Below are 20,941 nucleotides of genomic sequence, written 5' to 3'. Positions count from 1 at the left end.
TTCCTCCCTCCCTCCTTCCTTCTTTCCTCTCTTAGAGCAGGGTATGAAGAGGACAGATTCTAGTTGAAATGACAGGTTCTTGAAATACCCAACACTCACTGAAAGTGTGATCTTAGGCAAGCCACTTCACATCTCAGAGACTTAGTTTCTTCTTCTGCAAAATGGACTTAATACTCCTTGCCTCTCAGGACTGTCATGAGGATTAGAGAGTGTGTGTACAAAGCAATGGTTTAGCTGTGGTTTTTGTTACTCCTAACTGACCACGTCAAATGATAAGGAGATTCAAACAAGGTTCCTGTTTTCATGAAGATACAGTTTAGGAGTGCAGATACCATGTTTTCTAATAATTAAAATATAAGTTATAAAGTGCCACAAGAGAAATTCAAAGTGACTTTTAATGAGTTCATAGACCACAAATATTTCTGTCTGCAGGGCCAAGGGGAATAATGAAAGGAAGAGCTTCAGGGAGGAGAGCCATTTAATGTGGACTCTGAAGGGGAAATCAGATTTCAAGACAGGATGGACATTCTGGGAAATACAGGGTGGATTCTAAACACAGAAAATTTTCTTTTAATCTACTACTCTCTTCAAGGTTTGCACTGTTGCCTGACATTTATAAAAGGTTTTCAAGTAGAGATGTTTAAATACCAACATGTTCTGGCCCAAGAAGTTATTTTTCCTCTGGAGGATCTGGCAAAGGAAAAGTTAAAGAGCTTTGGAGAATGGCACATTAAGCAGAAAGGAATTTCAAAATATGGGTCTATTTGGGGAAAAGCAAGACTCTTTTAACAAGCAAATGGAAATGCACTGGCTGCAGGTCATGAGAGAGCTGCCAGTTATCACTCCATCAGTCTTTCCTCCCAGGTAGCAATGTTTGGTGACTAAATGAGGTGATAAGGAACAAGAAACTGACACATGCTGAGGCGGAGTCAAAAGAAGGGGATATCAGAGAAGGTCATCATTTGAGAACCTTTCTTTGCTTTTAATGTCAAAGACCTTGCTAATAGGTGAGAACCCCAGAGTTAGGGCTAATACTGAGTTATCTTCATTCTGCCTTTGCCATGTTCAAGAAGAGGAAGACTTCTTGATGACTGCCATATAAATAGGAGATTTCAGAAGACACACACACACGCAGGTAATGCAACACCCAGGGATCACCACGCTGGATTAATAAAATAGCACAAGCTCATAGTTGTTCCCATTACACAAGGTTCCCTTCTCGGCACTATGGGGTGGTGTTGAAGTGCTGGTTAAAAATTTGTGCTGCTGCCTTCATACCATGGCCATATTTTGGAGCCTATGACTTCATCACGGTCTGAGTTGCCAGGGCTGGATTCCAGGAGAAAGGGGAAGGGAGGTAGACAGGACGGACAGGAAGCAAAGATAAGCAGGTTGAACTAATTAAAACATTTAATTCCACTTTTTAGAATTCAGTTTTATCATTTGCACGGAAGGTCTGTGTCTTGTGCTTTCTCCTTCCTTCCACCGCCGTCCTCCCTCCTTCCCTCCTCCTTCCCTTTTTTTTTTTTTTTACCTTTGGCTATTTTCCTTCTTATTTTCAAATTACACACTTATTTGTGTCCCTTCTTTCCTTCCTTCTCCCTTCCTTCCTTCCTTCCTGCCTTCCTTCTTCCTTCCTTCCTTCCTCCCTCCCTCCTTCCTTCCTGCCTTCCTTCTTCCTTCCTTCCTCCCTCCTTCCTTCCTGCCTTCCTTCTTCCTTCCTTCCTTCTTCCTTCCTTCCTTCCTCCCTCCTTCCTTCCTTCCTTCCTTCCTTCCTTCCTTCCTTCCTTCCTTCTACTCTCATCTCTTTGTCTTGATATTTAAACCTGTTAGCTTCTAGGAGATTCTAGAAAATTTCCTCAACATTATCTTCCAAACTCTGTTGAGCTATTCATTTCTGCTGAGATATTTTTCATCTCTGAGAGTCTGTCTCATTCTTCTCTATATCCTTCTATTTCTGTTTCATGAATTTCATATCACTTTGAAGATAGAAGTGATAATGGTTTTTGGTGTTTTCCTCTCCCAGCAGTTTTTCTGTTTGCTTTTTGCTCATTTTGGCCTATCTTTTACAGTAGAAGCTTTCCTTTAGATTAGTAGATAGATTTCCTTGGCTATCTGCTTACTGTAGAGTGATCAAACTGAAACATTTCTTGGTGAAGCCCTAATATCTCTACTTTCATTAATTAGCTAATCAGAATCTTTCAGTCTTCTTCCAAAAGGGTATAAAGTCCAGCTGCCAGAGTCCTGGCAGACAGAAGGGGGCTTGGGGTGGGGGTGGGGGGTGTCTCGCTATCCAGTAGTTACTCTTTTACTTAAGTCCTTCTTTTCCATTTGGCACATCCACCTTCAACTGTGCCCAGTGTCCTGTAGGGCTAATAGAGGACATTTGCTTGGCTGAGTGGGATTAGGAAATGGTACTGGGAGGTTCTAATGTCTTCTTAACCTTCCTGTTTTCATCGCTACCCCCATCCTTCAAGAGGGAGCTGTTCCCGCAAATTCCTGAGAGTTGAGGGAATTCTACAGAGCAAATTGTGTTGCTTTTTGGCTTTCTCCTTTCCTGACATAGGAGTTAGCATTCTCAGGTCTGCCTGTTTGTAGGAACTGTTAAAAATTACCTTTGTTTTTAATAACAGAGAAAAGTTTTAAAATGGCAAATAAATATCTACCTTTGGAAAACAGTATGGGCAAATAGCATTGCTGCGAACCACTAAATAATCGTTTCAAAATAGCATTAACATCAAGCTAGTCTAGGAACACATATCCAATTGGAGCATTCCGCAACTATGACTATTATATTCTGCAAAGAGAATAAATGGTTTGATAGTAAAAAGAAAATGCATTGGCCCGCAGTATGTCCATAGAGAGAAGCTAGGGTGTCCTCAGAGCTTTAGCCAGAGGCACTGGGATGCCAGAAAGGCAAAGATGTCACCTTCCATGGCAAGAAGAAGCTGTAAGTGAGGGAAAGGAGAAGCGACAACCCTCCCAGGCCACATTCACCCTGACACCATCAGCAATAAATACAAAACTTCTTACAGATAAGCCTGAACTTGACGGCATGAAAGTTGGTGTCCTAACCATTGCCTTTCTTACACCTTACAATATATGAAGACAAAAGGAGATTTTGATGAAGAACTTATTCAAGATGGAGTCAGAGTGTTCATCGAAAAGGAGACACAGCTAACACTCTTAGGAAAAGAAGGTCTTTTACTAGAATACAAATTATCCAGTACATTTGTGTTTAATAATTCAAACATCAAAGAAACTTCTTGGTGCAGGGGTGTCAATCTATATTTCTTCTAATCACACTCTTTCCCACTTTGATATGGGTTTCGAATTTTTTAACACTGATATTGGACAGAACATCTGGTTTATACATTTCAATGTTAACATCATCTCATACTTTTGCTTTTGTTTCAAGGAATATTAACATGTCAGATATAAATGTGCTAATAAAGGAATCTGTAAGATATAGAGCCAGGCACAAGAAACCATTCTTTACACCCTTGAAAATGACAAGCAAATTGAGTCCATCAACTATAATTATAGTCCATGAAGAATTTGTAAGACACCATTATTAGAGAGAGAGAGAGAACAGGGAAGGGGATGGGGAGAGACAAACAAGTAAATGAAACAAAGCACATACTAACAAACAAACAAATAAATGAAGCAAAGCAGCATATTTGTTGTTGGATTACATCAGTTCTCATGGGGCTAGGTGCCCCTCTCACTATTGGTCCTGGTAATTATCTGTGGTTATCAGGGCATGTCAGAAAACCAGCCTTTTAAGATGGAGGTCCAATTGCCAAGGTCTACCTAGTCTCCGGGGCTAGCCTGTAAGGCAAGCCTGGAACAGTACCTGCTGCTGGAGACACTCAGTAGTTGGTAGATGAATGAATGCCTTCAGGAGTGAGGTGAAATGAGCTGTGGAAACTTGTAAGCACATTGGTCTAATTTTCACTGGCTTTTCATTTCTCTGTAAAGCAAACTCTGAATGAAAGAAAGCATGTCTTAGCAAATATAAATGAGATTAAACAGTGACAGAGATTATGTTGTGGTATTGTAAATAATGATTCCCATTCATTTGAAAAAAATTTGAAACAATTTGATATTTTCTTTGAAATCCAAATTGTTTCATAGGACGAGGAGAAAACTCAGTATTTCATAAATTTTCTTTTATAATTTGCAAATTATGAAAGTCCGTGTCTCAAAAAATTAGTGTGGTTTATTTTTTTCCTTTAAATTATAATTCATATAGGCTGTTATACAGTTTGCTTGAGTTATCTCAAATGTTTCTATACCAAACTTTAATTCATTAAATTACTTTAATATATTTATCTGCCATTTGACTATTCCATTTCCTCCAAATATTATGCACAACTAATGTAATTAATGTGGAGACAATTTTTCCTATAAAACAAGCACTTGGTAATTCCATTTCTTTGCTTCGGATTTATGTAATAATAGAGAGGAAATTGGAATTTCATCATATTTAGTTTCAAATGAAAATCAAGAACAAATGGAAATCTATTGTCTTTAGCATGTTAGATTTTGTGACCAGCTAGAGAATAAACATTATAGTTAGGGTAAATCAGAATTTGAATGTGTTGTCATATTTGCATTGTACATTTAGCACAAGTATTCTCAAATGGTACTTGGAGCTTTTTCTATGGCTGGAGGCTACACAAGATATTTTTGAAGAACTAGTTATTTGTCTGCATGAACTCCTTATGGATAAAATTCAGCTAATGGTGCTTCCATGTAAGCAGTCTTTAGCAGCACTCTGGCTCACATTTTATTTACCACTTCTAATCCAGACAGTCTTGCTTTGGAACATCTTTGTTTTCAGAATAGTAAAAGTTGTGTTGTTAAAATAAAAGAATATGCCAAAAAATCTGAAAATCATGATCATAAACTCATCTTCTAGTCTCCTTGAAAAGTCTGGTTATTTTAGCTTAATAGAGTTAATGAGATGATCCTCGAAAGAAAGTTCCTCAGTACAGATCAGTCTATTTGTCACACACACACACACACACACACACACACGAAATGGTTGGCCCCACAATGTATTTCCCTACAGCATTTTATAGAAAATAACATCAGTTTCAGGGGCCCCTGGGAAGCTTGTTAAAAATGCAGATATACACGTCCTAACCTCTGAGATTTGGTTTCCGTGGAGGATAGGGAATAAAAACTGGGTTTCTGCATTTTGGAAGTCCTGCCCGGAGATTTGAGGTTCACCAAAGCTTGTAAACCACTATTCTAGAAGGCCGTCACTGGTTGATGAGCCTTTAGTACAGCATGTCACAAACCCTAATACGTATATGAATCACAGATGATCTTTTTTTTTTTTAAAGATTTTATTTATTTGAGAGAGAGAATGAGAGAGAGAGCATGATGGGGGGAGGGTCAGAGGGAGAAGCAGACTCCCCGCCGAGCAGGGAGCCCGATGCGGGACTCGATCCCGGGACTCCAGGATCATGACCTGAGCTGAAGGCTGTCACTTAACCATCTGAGCCACCCAGGTGCCCCTATGGATGATCTTGTTAAATGCCTTTGATCCATGTGGGTTGGGGGCTGGAATTCGATGGTTCTAACAAGTTCTGGGGTGATTCCAAGGCTACTGGTCTGGGAACCTCACTTTGAATTGCAAGCTAACAGGCAATTGCTTTGAAGTACTCTTTGAGATACTACAGTATTAATTGGAGATGGCATTGTGTTGTGAAAGTATAGTCCTACAACAGCACTCCCTGAGCACTCACTGTGTCCTAGGTGCTATGTCTGTGCATCTCAGATCTCCCTTGCCCCCTCCTCATGAGGCTAACGTTTATTTGTCCTTTAGGAAACCTTGCCTCCTCCAAGAATCCTTGTCAGTACTGCCCTGGGTGTGCTCTCATTGCTTACTGTGTTGACTTGAATGATAGCAGTTGTCATGTGGGGTTACACTTATCTACCAATTTATTTATCTTAGAATATAAAGATTTTTTAAAAAGATTTATATATTTATTTTAGAGAGGGAGAGAGAGAGTGCGGGTAGGGGGCAGAGGGAGAGAATCTTCAGGCAGACTCCCCGCTGAGCGCAGAGCCCAGGCAGGTCTTGATTCCACAACTCCTGAGCTGAAACCAAGAGTCAAGACGCTCAACCGACTGAGCCATCCAGGCCCCTGAAGAATATAAAGCTATCGAAGACAGTATTCATTACTGACTTCAGAACCCAGAACACTATCAGTCACATTAAAGACAATCAGTAAATATGTAGCATAATTACTTACTTAACTAATTCATCAAATGAAGTAACAAAAACAAAGCTCCAGCTCCATTTTCTTACATAAATTCAAGAAAGACCTCTGGCTAGGTGAAGAGAGAGAGAGAGTAGGCTCTTGCCTGTCCCCACAAGGCTCTCCTTGGCTGGTTCTGGCCCAAGATTTTTTGGCAAGATGATGACATTCATGTAGGCGCTCCTCAATCCGAAATAAACAGGAGAAGTGTTAGTCAATCACAGCAGGGGGCATGACTGGTTTTAAAATGCATTAACAGAACACTTACGTGGACACAGAGGGCACTTGGCATGACCCCGATTTCCCTTCTTGAAGTACTAGGTTTGGAAAGCACGCCCCTCGCCCTGGCGCACTCCCGCGGACCTGCCAAGGCAGACAGGGCACATTTGAACTTCGGTCGCACCTGCCGCATTGCCTCAGCTTGGGCGCCTCGCACTGCCTCCGCTCACGTGCCTTTCTCCATAAATTGCAACCACGCCCATACTCAGGAAAGGTTTAGGTTTTACTGATTGCCTTGTGACTTCACCTCTTCTGGGGCCAGAGGGATGATGGCGAAATGGAGTGACTGGCAGGAGCAGCTGCAGAGTTGCTTTATGGAGTCGCCGTGTGACCATGGCCCCTGCTGGGGAAAACTCCGTTCTCCCGGCTGTGCAGTTTCGGATAAGACCGATTCATTTCCCCAAATACACCGGGAGTTCCCTATTTCTCACATGAGACCTTTGTTGTAATCTCACACCTGCAAGACACTAGAAAGAGAATAAATACAAAGTACACTGTAGGTTTGGGAGTGACTGTTGGCCCTGGTACTGAGGGAAGTGAGACAGACATCGGAGTAAAATTCGATTTTCTCATATTGTCATTTATTCAGCACACTTACTGTGTGCAAGACATACTTTGGGTTGTAAACAACACAAAGATCTTTGTATTGCGGTCACAGTGCTCAATGAATTTGAATTAGCCGCTAGTTTGGCAACTAGATGGGGACTATTTCCAATGCAATCTTGACATTCCAGCCCAAGGAGAAGAGTTTCTCCTTCCCTTTGTCTCTCCTCCCACAGACAGTAGACTTTGAATCTCTAGAACTGGGCCGAACAATGAGCTTCTTCATTTCCCTAGGTCACCAGAGTTGCCTTTAGTCGGAATTCACGGTTGCTTTCAGGTGTGCTGTCTCAGTGCAAGGTTTTCAGAAGGCATCCCTTCCTGGTTTCGGTCAGCGTTTTCTTCCCTGGGCTGTTTGCCCTTGCATTGCCTTTGATGGAATTTCCTTCTCTCCAGCTCAGAGACCCAGGATGCCGAAGATGCATATCATATATGTCTGTCCCTTTATATCAGTAACCCTCAAAGTGTAGTCTGCAGTCCTCCAGGGGGCTCTGAGATGCTTTCAGGAGATCCATGAGTTCAAAATGACTTTCATAATAATACCAAGATTGTTGCTTCTCTTTTTCACTGTGTTGACATTTGCACCGATGACGCAAAAAGCAAAGGTGGATGAAGCCACTTGCACCGTAGCCTTCAGGGCAATGACTCCTACCTGTACTAGGAGTCATTGTATTCCTCACTGTCACCAGGTGACTTAAGAAACAAGATTCTGGTTTCATATCAGGATATTCTTGATAAGGCAGTAAAAGCTTGCATTTTTTTTTTAAAGATTGTATTTATGTTTTTGGAGAGAGAGCGCAAGTGGGGGAGGAGAAGCAGGAGAGGGAGAAAGAATCCCAAGCAGACTCTTCACTGAACGCAGAGCCCGATACGGGGCTCCATCTCACGACCCTGAGATCATGACCTGTGCCAAAATCAAGAGTTGGACGCTTAACCGACTGAGCCACCCTGGTGCCCCAAAGCTTGCATTTTATTAAATTTTCAGCACACATATTTTTTTTTTAAAGATTTTATTTATTTATTTGACAGAGAGAGAGATAGCGAGAGCAGGAACACAAGCAGGGGGAGCGGGAGAGGGAGAAGCAGGCTTCCTGTGGACCAGGGGCCCCGAAGTGGGACTCGATCGGAGGACTCTGGGATCATGACCTGAGCCGAAGGCAGACGCTTAACGACTGAGCCACCCAGGCGCCCCAGCACACATATTTTTAATATCCTGTGTGACAAAATGAAAATATACATAAAGCACTCTGACTGAATACTGAAGAACAATGTTTGTCTTGAGGAAACACTTGGACAATCCTTTTAATTGCAAGCTCTACTAGCCTTTTTTTTCACCATTTTTACTTTAAAGAATGACTGACAGACACACTGTGGTTAATCAGACTGGGTATTCAGTAGATAACTTCTAAAAAATGAGCAAAATGAACCTGTCACTTCAAGGAAAACACTGCCAGTATTTGAACTTTCAAGGGAAAATTAAGTTTCATCTGCCACTGTGAATTTGACAGCTTTTCAATACTTAAAGACTTCTCTGATGAGAACATTGATGATATTAAGGAGGGTGATTTTGTATATTTGTATAATGAAGTGTGTCAACATTTGGAAGATCTGCCTGACTCAGTGAATCAATATTTTCCAAATGACAATGTGTGGTGTAACAGAATCATGAATCAGTAAAATGTCCATTCAAAGTGCAAAATACGCCAATGGATTTTAATGTAACCAAGTATGAAAAGTTCATTGCTATGGTTTTAAATTTCACATTGCAACTTTAGAAACTACCACTTGTTGAGTTTGATGTAGTATCAAAGAAAAATATCCAAAATTATCTGAAAAGCTATTAAAATACTCTCCCCTTTTCCAACTATATATATATATATATATATAATATATATGTACACATACATATATCTGTGTGAGGCTAGATCTTCATACACTTTAATCAACACAACATTAATACAACAGAATGAAGAAGCACATATGAGAATCCAGTTGTCTTCTATTAAGCTCAGATACTAAAGAGATTTACAGAAATGGAAAACAATGTCACTATTCTCACTAAATTAACTTAGTGTTAAAAAGCACAGTTATTTTTCATAAAAACATACTGTTTATGTTAACATACCAGTTATTGTACTTTATAATTAATTAATGAACACAATTTTTAAATATCTCACTTTTTATTTCTAACTTGGTAAGTATCAATAGAACCCCTAAGAACAAAATATTTTTAAAGTTTGCTATCATTCATTAGATTGCAAATGGGTCCTAAGACCGAAAGGTTTAGAATTGTTGCTCTGGGTCACACACTCTTAAATACTGATGATGGGCTAAACGAAATTCCAGTTAACCAAAGCTCTGGAAGTGATCATTTAACCCGGGCCCTTCCTTGAAAGGGCACAGTCCTTGATTAACTTCCCCTGGCTTCCGCATCAGCTAGTTTGTTCCTTTTTGCAGCCGGATGGCTCAGCAGGTCCTGTGGCTGGGCTGGTGGCAAGTATTCTAGTTATGTGAAGACAACATTGGCATTGTCTTTTACCCCACTTTCCTACTAAAATAAATGTTCAGTGCAGTCAGTGACTTTCTTGGATTAAAACTATGCAAAATATTTATAAATTTGTACTGTTGACAGTTTTCTAATTAAAACCTCCTCAAAAATTTTACATGATTCTTTCCAAAATGGAAGCACCATGACAGATCTTATATGTATGTATGTGTGTATGTGTATATGTGTGTGTGTGTGTATTGCAGTTCAACAAGGCATAGAATTAGCAATCTGGGTGGGGATTCCTTCATTCTCCTGAAAGGCAAACGATTCCCTGAAACCCTAAATGCCTTGTCACGTGATTTGGTTGCTTAATTAAGGTACGATTTCCAGTTTGCTACTAGAGCAAAATAATAGAATTTATACGTTTTTTAAAAATCTGTACCCTTGTCATGGGGAGGACATTTTTAATGTTATGTCTACCTTCTTTATGTGTAGTTTTATGTATGAGCCATCTGAAGAAAAAACTGCTTTATCTAGTTTAGTCAAATATAGTAAAACTTCAGATGGCCAAAGGGGATTCCAGAAAGATACATTTTCTGGATATGTGAGACATAGTCAGTGTCTAAAACTAATCCATTTCAGTAAAAACACCAATAGAAGAAAAGTATTTAGGACCTCAGATTATGAACTCTAATCCAGTACCTAATGTGGCAATGCCTGAGATCCAGTTATACCTTTAAATAGCAAATCTTGTTTTAGCTATTTGGGATGATACTCTCTAAAAGGTATTACCTGTTTTTCTGCATCTAATCAATCTAGTAAAGTTGATTGAAACTTTTTAAATGACTTGAGATCATTATTATTAATGCTCACTCTTTCACTCAAGTACAATAGAGGCATCAAGTCCCATTGAGCGTGTGAGAGTTTTTTTTACATCTTCATTAAATGATCCTGTATTTGGAGTCTTTTTTTTTTTTTCTTTTAAGATTTTGATGTGTTTTTAAATTTTGGCTTTTACCTTCTTGCTTTGGCATTGTATTAACTGTAACATCTTTCTTTATACAGGATGCATGTTTACCTCTCTATTTCTAATTTTCTGTAAACCAAATAAAAAACCTTATCAGAATTATATAAAATTGAACAAATAGAATGAGAAAGGGCCCCAGACCCTTACAGTGATGCACAGAAGTCTTAGTGAGCTTTATTTATTATTGTATTTTGACCACTTATATAGGTTGTATTTTGAGCTTACTTATATAGGTTCTTTTTTTTTTAAAGATTTTATTTATTTATTTTTGAAAGAGAGAGAGTATGCACACACAAAGGGGGGGCGGGGGGGGGAAGGGGTGGGGAGGAGAAGCAGACTCCTGGCTGAGCAGGGAGCCTGATGTGGGACTTGATCCCAGGACTCTGGGACCATGACCTGAGTCGAAGACAGACGCTTAACCGACTGAGCCACCCAGGCTCCCCTTATAGGTTCTTTAGATGACTGACTAAATTCGTATTAGGTGAGGTATTGCAGCATAATAATTATTTAGCTAATAGTAATGTGTACAGCTAACAAAATCATAAAAATAAACAGATATTTGAAAGTAGTGAATTCTAGTTCTGTTGTCTTTTCTGAGTAATTTTGCTTCTACTGATTACATATTTATCTAGTCTTAGATTTCACATAGGCTTTTTAATGAATGCTTTAAAAAGCATTTTTAAAAATATTCTGTATAAATGCTTATAGAAGGAATGTTCCTTATGGGTCAAAAATCTTTATGCTGTCTTTCACATTTAATCCAACAAAAAAGCAGACAGGGACGACATGTCCACATAGGCTCTGGTCCATCAGTGTTTTCCTGAAAGAGCTAGGATGTTTACATTCTTAGGAAGAAAAGAAGAGCAAAGAATACCATTCCATATTTGTACTTGTTGGTTTTCTAGCATCATGGTGGCTGCTTAATAAGAGCTCATAGTAGTTAAATTGCAGCATCGTTTCTGCCTGTGAAATCACATTGGTATGCAGATCCTGAAGTATGCAGCCCCATGGATTAGGGCCCTCATTCCTGTCAAAGATAGTTATTTACTCCGGGAATGTTTCCAAGGTTGCTACCAGGAATGCTTTTTACTTTTATGGTGACTTGGTCCCTACGGGGAAAGACAGTCGTCCAAAAGGAAAATTTTTTGCCCAGTATCTGTATATATATTAGTGACCAGAGCAGTAAAGTTCATAGCCTTCAAACCAAAACTCAACATGAAAACAAGCTATTGAGCTTGAATTGAGGTACTGAGGATAGAAGAACTGAAAAATCCTAGTGTCTGTTTGCACTTGCCCTCGTGGCCTGATGTGAATATAGTTTAAGATCTATTGTCACTATTTAGACAAACATTTTGTAAATTGAATGCCTTATTCAATTTTTTATGCACTTGTCAATGCTTTAATGGAGAAAAGCCTCATTTCCTTTTAGTAATCAACTACTGTCCTTTTAGAACATTTGTCTGAGGTAACTGTGCATGTTGATAATCATCTCACTTTCTTCTTTACAAATTCTTCACAAAGTTCTTCTTTCTCTTGTATTGATTTCCTAGTATGTACTCTATAATGGCTTTTCTGAACTTCCTTCATTGTCCTCAAGTTTTCATCCCCTCTGCCTGCCCTTCCTCCTTTGTTCTTAGCAGATGGTGACCTCATACCATTTATCTGGTATACGTTTCTGCATTGTCTCTCCTGTCTTGAAGTATCGGAGTCTGTATCCATCTTTTTTTCTTATCTGTACCTGACTGGTTGCCGCTCCTCTCTTAACCTTCTGTGTTTGCCATTAATTCTATCATTCTGTATCAGTTCTGGGTTCACTTGCAGAAAATAGAAACCTCTCTAGTTATTTTAGTCAGAAAGGAATTCAGTAAGTACTTGTAGAATTGTTGAACGATCTGGAAAGGCAGGCTTGAGGCAGGGCCTCCAGGAATGACTTCAAACAACACTGCACGACTGGCTACCCAAGGGATTGGCAACGTTTGCCACGATACGGAAGCAGGGGAGTCCGGAGCCGTTGGGCCCAGCGCTGGGTCTAGGGTTATACACCTTAGCGTTGATCTGGGATTAAGAAGCTGCCAGCAAAAGTGTTGAATCCAGAGTAAAATCGTCTCCCAGATCTGCACCAGCGAAATGGGTGCCTCACAGTCTAACGTCCCTCTCTGCGGAACTCAATCCCAAATACAAGTGTTCTTGCAGCTACACCCGCTGGGTTAGAACTACATCACACCCAGGGCCCTGGCTGCAGGAGAGTCTGGGATATGCTGTATCTTCTCAGCCTCTGTGACATCCAAGGCACACACGAATGAGCTTGGGACACAAGTTGAGCAGTCCGTCCAACGCTGCCACAGTCTTCTCCACTGACTTTTGATTTACTCAGTTATTAGTTATATTTCATATTTATTTACCATATTCTAGGTATTTTCTCAAGTCTTTTCTCCCCCTCTATTTTACCGTTTGAATTTTTGCACTGTTTGAATTTTCGCACTAAGATCCAGATGCCTTTTGCTTCCCACAATAAAGAGTTTCCTGGGGTTCTTACTGCTTTTATTCCATTGTATTCTGGTCCTTGTTTTCTTTTGCCTTGTCATCCTGAAGCTATACTGCTATTTGCTATTGACTTCCAGAAATACTGTACCACCGTAAACATGAATTCCCAGCATCCTGTGACCTCATCTTTGGTACTAGGAAACTCACCACCAAAGATGGAGGTTTGTAGTTCAGAATCTGGTCCTTTAAAAGTTGGATTATTTCCTTAATTTCTAAAACTTAATCTACCATCATCACTGCTCTTGCTGTACCTCCCCGTGACCATTCCGACCATTTCTCTGGTCAGCTGAGGAATGCAGACCTACCTGGGGCTTCCGTGTGAGAGCCAGCTGGGCTGAGGGAATGCTTATTAAGCCTCGTCTCAGAGATACGAGGCGGATTTTGTTGAAGGCCTGAAGCGGAAAACTGAGGAAAGCCTGGAGCTTCAGAAAGAGCGGCGAGATCATAGACTACTTTCCAATTTCCATCAGAATGTTTTAATTTCTGAAATTTTACTTGTCTGAGATCATCTCTCTCATCCTCTTTTAGTTATCTCCAGGTCCCTGGGACTTCATGTTATGGATTGAGAATAGCCCACCTGTGATAGGTTAGATTTATCCTAATTTCCTCTTTCCTTTTCATATATTTTACTAGATAGAGTAGTGGAATCTACTACTTGTCTTGGTTCTGCCATTTACTGTGACATGTTCCGACAGGACTTGTCAATGAGCTATTCGTGAAAATGCAGCCCCTGAGACAAGATTTAGTCTCAGCAGCAGCAAGCTGACACAACTGACATGCCATTTACACAAGGCAAAATAGTTCAACTACAAAGTTCTATGAGAATTCAAATCTGATACCTGCTTTCTAGTCGGTTCTGGAAGACTTAGAAATGAAGTGATGATAAAGAATAGAAAAAGAAACTTTTTGCATTTTGCCAGGGAATTATTAACTCCTAAAACCAAATTAGCATAGCTGAAACCTTTCCCAGATTTATTCTGTGAAATGAAAATAACGTTGTTGAATTTCCCAGAGAAGCTCTAACTTTCCATTTTCACTTGGTTGTAGTAAAATAAATCTCTCCTGGTATGGATCAAGAAGCAGTAAGCAAAAAAATACAGTCTTTGGTAAATATTTACATTACCAGTACCTCTTAGTTCTGTGGTCTGATCAAACTGAGAGATGCTAATAGGAAATACAGTATTTTATGGATAGAAACTCCTTCTCTAATATATTAGATGTGGAATGAAGTGTCTAAGGGAATGTTCTCAAGACAAAGGCATACATTGCATGCTCGTATTGAGTCAAATCACAGTTTGCAAAAGATAATTATACTCGAGTTTGAACTTTTAACATATTGGGTCATAATATTGATTATTTTCCAGTCTTTCAAGAATACCTTATATATATATATATATATAAATCTTAAAAGAAGAAGAAAGAAAACCAAATAAAACAAAATCTCTCTTTCCCAGGTTATGGACTGACTTGGCAAGTTTTTATTTCCTCCCTGACTTTCCTTACGGCCTCTGCTAATTGTTGCTACACTCCTAAGATTCATGATAGGGGGCGCCTGGGTGCAGTCCATCTGAACATTCACAAATGGAAGTGGACGTATACTTCTCATTGAGGTTTTGTAGGAATAAACGGTGTAAGCATGTAGAGGGCTTAGCATAGTAAGTGCTCAGTGAAGATAAGCCCCTAGTATTTAAATATTTGTATTGTTATTTCTGCTGGGAAACAATAAATAGGCTTGTCTTCTTTCACCTCTCAGTTATGAAATGTGTACTTACTGAGGAAAAGACAGATATAACATTTATCTTTAGATTATGATGAGTTGATGCCAAATATAGGCATAAAAACTGAAAATAAATCCAGTTATTTTCAAACATCTTGTAGACAAAGTACCAACATTTTATGGCTTTTCTTTTTACTTGGCATGTTCCTTTCGTGTGTGTGTGTGTGTGTGTGTGTGTGTGTGTGTGTGTGTGTGTGTGTGAAACCAACTCATTTTTATGCATTTGCCCCTTCTTGGGTACCTCTAGGAGCTGTGTGTGTGTCATAAACTTAGTACATATTATTTCTAATCCTTTTTAACCATCTAGGGAAATAAAATTCATTAGCTCTATTTTACACTTTAGAAAACTAAAGCTCAAAGGTGTAATATGACTTATTTAAGTTCAGTCAGCCAGTAATCATTGGAGCTACGCAATTGAACCCTCTCTTCCTTCTGAGCTGGCATTCTCTCCCACTACGTATTTTATGACTCTAGCACTAATGGCCTAAGAAGAGGACTGGTTGATAAATTCACTGAAATTCACATTGTCAATGCTAATGATCTGCATATCCAAACTTACTACTGACAGTGTATTTCGTTTTCACAAATAAGAATATTTTTGGGAGTTAGCATTTTTACTCATGTACGTAATAATACACAAATATATACATTCTAAAATACCTGATTACACACAACATAAGGTAAGGATCTTTTGTACACTAGTAAATGAGCCATATTGGTGAAGTTGGTGATTGCAAAGGATATGTCTGGGCGTAATAGACACTGTCGTACCATCTTGTTTGTTTTGGTAGTCCTATTAGAAATGGAAGAAGAGTAGTTCTTTCAGAACTACTTTGTGGCAAGGACAGTATCCCCACATTTAACATGGTTCTTGAGGAAAATATTTCCTGCTGTTCAGACAGATGTAAAAGGTCAGTGAAACACAATTGCCGCAGTTGATTCTGAATGTTGACCTCAGAATGCATGCTCTGAAGGAATGCTAACTACTCCTCCCATAATGCTTTTGCTTATTCGGATACCATTAAAAGCTCCACTTGACAAGCATAATGATGAATTGCCCTTTTCCCATCAAGCAAAACGTTTGCATGATAGACAGCTCTGTTAAGCTGGGGATTTATTTCTCTTCCAAGGATCAGTTTTTCAACTTGTTCTGCAAACCCATGAAGTTGCTTAAAACTCACACAACTTACTGCCGATAAAAGGGAAACCCCCTCTCCCCACCCCTGAGACTGGGCCTTGAGCGGTACAAGGTGTAGTGATACATCTGTCTTAGAAACATAAAACCTCTTTGGTCCTCCAAAGGATGAATTTCCTGTCTGTGTTCTAGTACATCTGACTCAACTGAATGAATGGGTTTACGCTTCAAAAAATGCTTTATTATCCACCTCATCTTATTTTATAAAAAAAAAAATAAATAAATTTAAATGACTGAAATGTGAACAAACAACTCTAACCTTAACTTAAATGTTCACTGTTGGATATTATTTTATCCCTGACTTATTAACAGCTCTCTTGTGAGTCTTTATTTTAATTATTTCATGCAAGACAAAACAAAACAAATATATTTGGCAGGTAAATAGATATTTTTCAAAATTGGGGGCATATGCTCTTTCTCATTGCTTTTGTTGCTTCCTTATAGCCTTGCAAATATTTTGCAATAAACTAGTATGTTCTTCCAAAACAAAAATGAGATAATTTTGTCAGAAAACAGGAAACCACTGTAGATTATAATTTATGACCATCAAAGGACAGACCTTCCCAGAGCAAAACTACCTGAATCACTTTAAACTTCACAAGTGTCATTGTTTTGGCACTTAAAGGTATCTTTTACTTTCAAGAGTGCCACTTAACATGTAAATGCACCTGGAGATAGAAACTTAAACCTTATTAGTCAACAGCCGATTATCGATTAGTGGGCAGCTGTTGGAGGTAAGTTGAAATACGTTTCACGCCCAGTCAGAAATGAGCCTGGCTATGAAAACGTTCTTCAAGAAGTATTGCTGACAAGGCTTTGATCTCTCTGGACTCAGAATCTTGATTTTAGGGGCGCCTGGGTGGCTCAGTGGTTAAGCGTCTGCCTTCGGCTCAGGTCATGATCCCAGGGTCCTGGGATCGAGCTCCGCATCGGGCTCCCTGCTCGGCGGGAAGCCTGCTTCTCCCTCTCCCACTCCCCCTGCTTGTGTTCCCTCTCTCGCTGTGTCTCTCTCTGTCAAATAAATAAATAAAATCTTTAAAAAAAAAAAAAAAGAATCTTGATTTTAATAGTGAGAAAGGGATCATCTTGGTGGAAAATATCTAGAATAGGATCTTAAAGTGCCGTTAAGTTTCAGATTGTATGACATGTTACATGGCTCATGGAGAACTAGTAAACTCACATTATAAAGTGACATCTAACCACATTAGTATCACTTAGGGTCCCAGCAGGAAATAGGTGGCATGCTCAGAGGGGTAACTGAAGATAATATAATGCAGGGACTAAAGGCAGGTTTAAGTGAACCACCAAATGATAATGAAGGACCTGGAGATAAAAAGCCTGAAGAGGCAAGAAGATGGTACGCGTTAATTGGAATCTCGCAAGAGTTAAGGCAAGGGAGAGAGGCAGACAGACAGGAGCCGTGACTCTCTAGATGGAGGAATGGAGCCATTGCCAAACCACGACCAAGCACATTCAGTAGGGAGAACATCTGTCTACCTGATCTCTCATTCCTCTTGCTCTTTGAGCACTTGTTGGGGCTTACTGTTGACCAAATCCAACCAGGAGCAGCTTGCAGGGAGCTCAGCCAGTGCTGTCTCTAGAGGCCGGTCCCCCACTGGCATGATGTAGCACCGAGGAGGGGGAGAAGGAACCTGGAAGGGCAGAGGGAGAATAATCGGCATGACATTTTACCATAATCTGAATTATACGTGATATAAACCTCCAGTTATTCCTCACTAAGGAGCTGGTGGGGGTTCTCTGCCATTATTTTACTTCTCTAAATTTCTCTTTTCCAGGTTCTAAAAGTTCTCTTTTAGGTTTAGCCAGTTTTTTGTTCCACGTCATTCTGGGCAAGAATATGATACAATTGTTATAGCAGGGACGTTTTTATTATTTGCAAAATCGTCTTTTTCTTTCTTTCTTTTTTGCTAAACTTTGGTTCGTACCGAGACTTCAATAGTTGATTTCAATAAAGGATTTTTGTCTTTGACATAACTCTTAATATTGGCTGCCTAACTTCCCCATTATGCTGGGACAGCTTTCATTAGTTCATTTAGCTGTACTGCTCTCTCCTTAAATTGTCCTGTCCTACATCTCCTTCTTCAGTCAGTGTTCAACCCACCTCCACAATGGAAAAGCTTTTAACATTTTTTTGAATGTGAGCGGTCACTCTCTGACTGGAATCAAACTTCACAGTGTGACAATTATTTTTAATGTAAACTCAGTTATTTTCACATGTCTGCCCTCATTCTTCCCTATTCTTTATTTCTTTTATTCCAGTTCCTTTACTATAGATTTATGTTCCTTTTCCATTCACTTACAATGCTATGAATTAAATGTTGACATGATGGTGCATAATACATTGTGTGCGTGAAAGGGGTCAGAAGGGTTTAAGATGGTCTTCTTGGTCAACAGATGGATTAAAAACCAGGGCTGATTTTATACTTTGCAGATCTATTTACCTCCCAAATAAACGTTTCTCGGAGATGGTGTCATGGATTTTTTTTTTTTTTTTACAAGTTATATGATTCTAACTCTTTCTTTCTTTTTTCACTCCACTCAGATCCGAAGCCAGAGCAAAGCCTCTGGGTCTGGGCTCTGTGAGGGGGATGAAGTGGTTTCTATCAATGGCAACCCTTGTGCAGACCTCACCTACCCCCAAGTCATCAAGCTCATGGAGAGCATAACGGACTCTCTCCAAATGCTTATCAAAAGGTACAAAACATTTGTTGGAATGTTGATTTTCTCCTGAAGTTAGATGGGAATGACTATAGCTTTTACTAAATATATAATTTGTCATTTATGGGGAAATTGGGGTTGCTCTGTAGAAGGGTAGTATAGTTAAACAGAAGAACCACCGTATTTGAAAAATGGCAATTAATTTTCTGGTTAATTGAGAATTAACTTGAAAATTTTTGTGTCATGAACTTTGTTGAAAATCTTAGGTATTTTAGACGAGCTCCTTAGAAAGCTCAGTATGTTGAACATAATTTAATACTTCTAGGTCAAGATTTTGTGGTGGGTCAGGATCACTACATTATAATTCCAGATTCACTGATGAATTAAAAATGTTTAACTTAACTTTAGAGAACAAACTGATGGTTACCAGTGGGGTGGTGGGGGGGGTGGTGGAGGGGGAGATAGGAGATGGGGCTTAAGAAGGGTACTTGTCATGATGAGCACTGGGTGTGTATGGAAGTGTTGAATCACTATTTTGTACACCTGAAACTAATATTACACTGTATGTTAACTATACTGGAATTAAAATTTTAAAAAAGAACAGCAATCAATTCCATTAAAAAATGTTTAAGTGTTAAACTGTTACACTGTACAACAATTTTTTTTTATACAAAGAGAATGCCTAGGAGAAGGAAAAGAACAACAAAACCCCCTAAAAGCAGCTCAATTTCTTCTTGTCAGGACCTGTAGCAAAACCTTCTGGGTATGGACAAAAGCAGATGGTTAGAATAAAGGTTGTGGACTACTAATGGAAATCACTTGTTAATTTAATCTCCCCAAATACCACCCTCCCTACCTAATTGCTTAAAAACGCAGTAGTAAACTTTAAACGTTAAGACAAAAGAAAACAAGGGCAATCACAAAAAAGCAACAGCATCAACATTTTTACAGTCCTGTGCAAACCACAGGACCATGTACAAATCCCTACTAACTTTGCAAGTGAGGCTCTGACCATGCACTGTAATGCCTCCAGAAAGGAAAGTTCTGGCTTCCTGGAGAGCAGCCTTCAGGAAGATGCCAGAGGACAATCTCACACAGAATTGAAAGCTCTCCAGGTTTTGTCTTAACTCTGCAGAAACACGACAGTGTGGCATTACCCTTCTGATAATCATTCACTATTGATTCTATTTCACACATGAACTCGGTAGGGCCATAATCTTGTGAAAATAAAAGAAATGTAGCACTATTCTTAGACTCTCCCATCTAAGTATTTACCCAGCAAGCCCAATGTCTAAGCCTTTAGGATCCTACTTAATTATAAAGCTGCCCTTTGCTTTTAAAAGAAAACTAAACGTTTAAAAGAAAACTGTGTCTTGCCAAGGGTGGACACAGCGTTTGCCATTATCATCCATAAATCTCTGAGGTATTTGAAGACTTCCATCTTTGTTAAAGGTTTAATCACATCCCAAATAAGGGGAAAACCTTTTCTAATTTGTTCCCTTTTTAGTGTCTTTACTCTTTTAATGAGGCCAGTTTCTTTGGAACATATTTGTGGTCTGGGACATTCCCTGCTGGTTCTTGTTTTGATTACAATGGCTATCACTGGGAAAATCCATGGTGATTTAAAGCTGAGCCTTAGGTACATATTTACTTCCAGAAATAAATGAACTAGGTCTCTGCTACTTTTAATAACTGGAATTATGATGATGATTATTTTCTCTTAAGTATTTTGACATCGGCAAAATAAATAATTAATTGATGAGGTTTGAATGGAATCTCAAATTAAAATCAGCCCAAAGGCAATCATCATCATCATCATCATCATCATCATCATCATCATCACCACCACCACTCTGGGTATCTGAACATTGTCCCTATGTAGACTGAAAGGAAATGAGCATTTTAAGGACAAATCTTTAACCTTTAGTGCTCTCATGATTTGTATTCATGTATATCCATTTTGCTTCTGCTACCAGTAAATGTTAACATTTATATGATCCATTTGCCTGTATTACACTTTGTAAGACTGGAATAAATTCAAATGACTCTCTTCTCAGCTTCATAATTGATTGCTAAC

General features: G+C 39.2%; 1 protein-coding gene and 1 long non-coding RNA gene across 4 annotated transcripts in view; one reads left to right on the top strand and one right to left on the bottom strand.

Moving 5' to 3' along the window:
- Positions 1-20,941, bottom strand: part of LOC115943400 (uncharacterized) — a 438,133-nt gene that overhangs the window by 321,097 nt on the left and 96,095 nt on the right. The window lies entirely within an intron of this gene.
- Positions 1-20,941, top strand: part of SYNPO2 (synaptopodin 2) — a 148,932-nt gene that overhangs the window by 104,491 nt on the left and 23,500 nt on the right. For all 3 annotated transcript variants that reach the window (XM_081812933.1, XM_081812934.1, XM_081812932.1), the window contains one exon: positions 18,749-18,900. In XM_081812933.1, the coding sequence (XP_081669059.1) occupies positions 18,749-18,900 (152 nt within the window). The remainder of the gene's footprint in view (positions 1-18,748; positions 18,901-20,941) is intronic.

The sequence above is a fragment of the Leptonychotes weddellii genome, chromosome 2, assembly GCF_054177405.1.
Source record: "Leptonychotes weddellii isolate Sample4059 chromosome 2, ASM5417740v2, whole genome shotgun sequence".
Classification (NCBI taxonomy): Eukaryota; Metazoa; Chordata; class Mammalia; order Carnivora; family Phocidae; genus Leptonychotes; species Leptonychotes weddellii.
The sequence above is the reverse complement of the archived record's forward strand: the minus strand, read 5'-3'. Positions and strand labels throughout refer to the sequence as shown.